Consider the following 4,693-nt stretch of genomic DNA (forward strand, 5'->3'; position numbering starts at 1 on the left):
CACCATTCCCAGGGAGGAAAAGGAAGTTCTCCGTTCCTAGGGGCACTCCAGTTCGGTGGCCCGCCCACTCACCAGAGGGGGAGTGGGGAGCCAGCTGGAGGAGGGGAGCAAATGCAAGGGAGGGAGGGACCAAAGCTCCACGAGAAGCCCGGCCGGGAAATTCCTGGATGACGAGTCCTTCCCAGAGGTCAGGAATTTCTAGGGAAGGGACCACCAGCACGCCCTCCCCGCCCCACTGCAGACCCGGAGACACTGGGCTCAGATGGGGAAACCGAGGCCCAGAAAGGGGTGTGCCCCGCTCAAGGCCCACCAAGGGAGGACAAAACTGAGTTGAGTGATGATCAAGCCTGAGCTGTTGGGACCCAGCCTTGTGCCCCCAGGAGCCTGTCCTGGCCCAGCCCTGGTCCCAGAAAGGGAAAGGGCTTAGGTAAGAGGTCACCAGGAGGGTGTGAATCCCGACTCCGCCATCATCGCCCACCTGATTTCTGGCAAGCCACTTCACCTTTCTGAGCCATTTCCTCATTTCAAGCAAGTCCTGCTCGTGAGAACGTAGGAAGGCGCCTGGCCCAGGGATTCTGTCAACAGCTGACCATCCCTGAAGTTCCCTTTCCCTTAGGGCGCCTCCTCCGGGAAGGCTCCCTCCCCAGGCTCCTAGGTGGTCACAGTGATACCCAGAGTAAGCAACGCGCTCCCCAGAGGGGGCGATCCTCGCGTGGCCGAGGACGTTAGGGTGGGACCTTTCCGTAGCCCGCGGTGTGGGGAGTGACGCTTGGTGGGTGCTGACTCTGTGACGCGGAAATGTGGGCCTGAGCCCCGGGTCCTTTCCAGCCAGCCAATCAGAAGCCGTCGTCGGACAATGGGTCAGCGCCAGAGGGATTCGAGTCCGCCCTGGGCGCCGGTCCCTGCGCCCCACGTACCCGGATTCTCGGCCAGTCTCGCCACCCTGCCTGCGACCCCCCGCACCCTTCCCCTCCTGGACAGCCCCGGCACCACCTCGGGGGGCGCGCGCGCCCCGTGCAGCCTTGGCGCGCGCCCGCGGGTTTTCCGCGATTGCCAAGAGGGACGGGCCGGTTGGGGCGGGGTCTGAGGCTATTTCAGGCCGCGCCAGGGTTTGAGGGACTGCGGCGGCCGGCTGACACGGTAAGTGGCCTCCACTCACCGGGCCGGGCGTCTGTCCCCACCACTCCGCGCGGCTGCGGGTCCGCGCGACGCCTACTCCGCGGCCAGAAGATAGCGGAGGGGGCGGGGCGCTCAAAGCTTCCAGCACTTCGTAGCCCCACCTCCAGGGAAACTGAGGCCCCTGCCCCAAGTGGCTGCGCTTGGTGCCGCGGAGGGCCAGGATCTGGCGCTCTCAGCGGGGAGGGAGGGGCTGTGGGGAAAGGCGCGGGGGTGGCAGTGAGGGCGGGGGTCTCCCTTTCGCAGGAAGAAGGCTGAGGCCCACGGGTGGTGGGGGGAGGAAGGCTGGCTGGCTGACCTAGGCCAAGTCATTTCATGTGTTACGTGCCGGAGCGCTGTCATCCGGGCGATGGGTATGTCCTCCCCATCCCGCCCAGGTCGCAGGAGCCAGGTGCAGAGGCCAGGCCGGGCTGTGTGGACGCCGGTCCTGGCTGGGGGAGGAGGGTGAGGGGCACGTGGGCCTTAGGAGAAGCAGGGGGAGCTGGGAAAACTGAAGGAGGGGTGCCACTTCTGGGCCCCTCGTCTCCCGCAGACAGCGCCCGGGCTTGATGGGATGCTTCTCCTGCCCTCCTCTGCAGACCTGGGCGCTGAGATTGGCGTGACAGACACGGGGACTCAGGACACAACGCTGACTGAGGCCCGGCCAGCGGCTGGCCCTTGGCCGTGTGGTGTCACCGCATCGTCTCAGCAGCACTCGGAGAGCCACGGGCCGCAGGACTTTGAAGGGTGAGGAGGATTTTGTGGCCCAGAGGCAAGAAGGCAGCGATGCCATGCGGGGACCTGCGAGAGCAAGGTCTGGAGGTCAGATGGAGCCCAGCATGTGTGGGGGCCAAGGAGGTGGGGGGCGGCGAGGGCAGAGGTGAGGCTGCTGCGCAGTGCCACTGGGCCACATGGCCCTCTCCCTCACTCCAGCAGGAGGGCAGAGGACCAGAGGACGGGCCTGGGCATCCAGGATGTGGCCGAGCAGCCCCGGCCAGCCTGCCAGACCAGCTCCTATGGCATGACAATGGGATGGATCAGGAGGGGAAGCTGGGGCATGGGTGGGCATGGCAGACGCGCCTAGTGGTCTCATACCTAGGGACTTTGGTTTGGGGGTGCCCCGGCCACCCCCTGCCTGGTTCTGTAGTGGAACTTCCAACCTGCATGGCACAGGGGAGGCCACTGTAGGACTTGGCCCAGGGCACCTGGTGGAGCCAGTAGGAGGAACCCAGGCTTCCTGGCCCCTCCAGGTGGCGTTGGCCAAGCTCAGGGGGTTGGGACGAGCCACTGGGGGAATGCGACAAGATAGGTGGGCTGATGGGGAGGTGACAGGGTCTCTAGAAAGTCTCCCAGGCCTGATCTGAGCCACCACGCCTGCTGTGTGCTTAGGGCAAGGCCCCCCTCTAACACACACACACACACACACACGCACACACACCCCGGTTCCTCCTGCCTGGCAGAGCCTTTGCAAAGCAGAATCGAAGTCAGAATGTGCCATGAGTCATGATTGGGTGTATTTACTCTTGGGTGGTGGACTAGCTACTCAGATTACAGATGACCCCAGTTACCAGGGAGACCATCCCTGTTCTCTCCCCTGGGGTCGGTCATGTTCCCCTCCACTGATCCTGCGCTCTGACAAAAATGGTCAAGGTGCTGGGAGGGTGCTACTGGGCACAAGGGGGTCCCCCATCTCTGAATGCAGCTCGTGAGGTGGTGGGGTCACAGAGGCGGGGGCACCCAGAGCCAGGTGATGAGTTCCAAGCCCAAGCTGTTGGCCGTAGGGGTGTTCTACGCCTCCCTGGGTCAGTTTTGTGGGGTGAGGACAGTAACACCCTTCCTGGATGTGAATGAGGAAGAGATGGGATGGGCATCCAGGAAGGGCCCAGGAAGTGAAAGCTTTTGTGATGATGCTGTCACCCCATTTGGGACCATGCAGGGTGAAGCAGGAGCCAGGAAGCCTGGGTTCCTGGTCTGAGTTACTGTGTGACCACAGGCAGCCATGGCCCATTGGTCCCTTGTCCCTACCTGACACGTGAAAGGTTCTCCGAAGTCCTTTCCCAGCCACTGGAGTTTGAGAGGGCGCTATGGTTTCTTCAGACTGAGTCCCAGGGCCAGGATATGGGGCCCGGATATGGGGCTCTGTTCACCTCGCGGTTCCAGCAGGAGCAGCCAGGTTTCTGCTCATAGCATCCGTCTGGGACTCCATAGCCAGACAAGACAAGACAAGAACCCAGCGAGATGCAGGGCGGGGCCAGGGCTGGGTCTCTGCCTCAGCCGCCCTGTTCCTGTGTGAGGTCCCCAGACCGCTGTTCTTGCTCTGTGCAGTGGGACTGTAGCCCAGTCTCTGCCCCTCCCCAGGGGCTCCTGGATTTCGGGTGCCTTCGTGTCCTGCGATCCCCTGCCCAGAGGATGGGCTATCGAGGAAGGGTTTGCCAAAAACGAAGTGAGGGCCCCTCCATCCGGGAGGCTTGGCACCCCCAGCTTCCTCCCTGCTCAAGAGATTCGGGGGCTGGGGGGGTGGCGGAGCGGAGTCGGAAGGGCTGCTGTGCGAGATGAGAAGCTGGTGTCCAGGGAAGGAGCTGAGCTGTCTGTGCTCTGGCACAGGCACGGATGGAAGAAGGCCAGAGCCTTGGCAGTCGTGAGGGTGACAGTAGATAAGGCTCATTTAGAGCTGCCTCCGCGACTGTGTGCTTGGGCCTGTGCGCTCAACTGCTGCGCACATGCTGACCCCTTCGTTCTCCCGTCCCTCGCCAACCTGCAGGCCTGAGCCAGGGCGATGCTGAAGATGCTGACCCTCTTCCAAGGCCTCCCAGGCCAGCAGCCGGTGCCAGGAGTTCTTGACCGCCTTGGAAGCCCCCAGAAGGAGCCCTCCACGTCAGAGGCTGGGTCAGAGGCCTCCATGTCGGAGGCCTCCTCCGAGGACCTAGTGCCACCACTCGGACTGGAGGCCGAGGCAGCCCCGGAGAGGGAGGAGGAAGAGGCTTTGAAGAAGAAGAAGAAGAAGAAGACGAAAGGCCTGGCCAACATGTTCAGCGTCTTCACCAAAGGGAAGAAGAAGAAGGGCCAGCCCAGCTCTGCGGAGCCGGAGGGCGAGCTCCAGGCCCCTCCTGGGCCAGCGGCCCGGTTGCCCACAGGTAGGCCGGAGCCCCATGTGGGGCTGGGGGCCCTGTCAGAGCTGGCCAGGGCCTGGGCAGGGCGGGGGCTCACTGAGCGGATGGCCTGCTCCTTCCAGGACACAGAGAGGGTGGGAACGATGGGTTTAGAGGTGTCCCCACTCCCGGCTTCCACCTTCGTTCTACCTCATCTGGGGGGCTGGGAGTAGGTGACCCGGCTTCAGTCCTGTCTGGGACACCGACTGGCCTCTCTGGGCGCATGGCTTCGCCCTTCGGGTTCTCAGCCTCCCCTCCCGTGGGCGCCATGGGAGGCGAGCGGTGTCTGCCGTCGCCCTTGCCCCGGGCCGGCCGGCTGACCGCTGTTCCGTCGTCGCAGTGGAGGAGCTCAAGGCGGACCTGGAGCTCGGGCGGCTGGAGGCGGTCGG

The 4,693-nt window shown here is 64.2% G+C and overlaps 1 protein-coding gene across 1 annotated transcript in view; it reads left to right on the forward strand.

Moving 5' to 3' along the window:
* The first annotated feature begins 137 nt into the window (after positions 1 to 137).
* TNFAIP2 (TNF alpha induced protein 2) overlaps positions 138 to 4,693 on the forward strand; it is a 13,926-nt gene continuing 9,370 nt past the window's right edge. The window contains exons 1-5 of the mRNA XM_015599602.2: positions 138 to 427; positions 829 to 1,140; positions 1,755 to 1,977; positions 3,917 to 4,289; positions 4,645 to 4,688. Of these exons, the coding sequence (XP_015455088.1) occupies positions 3,932 to 4,289; positions 4,645 to 4,688 (402 nt within the window). The 5' untranslated portion in view covers positions 138 to 427; positions 829 to 1,140; positions 1,755 to 1,977; positions 3,917 to 3,931. The remainder of the gene's footprint in view (positions 428 to 828; positions 1,141 to 1,754; positions 1,978 to 3,916; positions 4,290 to 4,644; positions 4,689 to 4,693) is intronic.

Source organism: Pteropus alecto, unplaced genomic scaffold (assembly GCF_000325575.1).
Source record: "Pteropus alecto unplaced genomic scaffold, ASM32557v1 scaffold8, whole genome shotgun sequence".
Classification (NCBI taxonomy): Eukaryota; Metazoa; Chordata; class Mammalia; order Chiroptera; family Pteropodidae; genus Pteropus; species Pteropus alecto.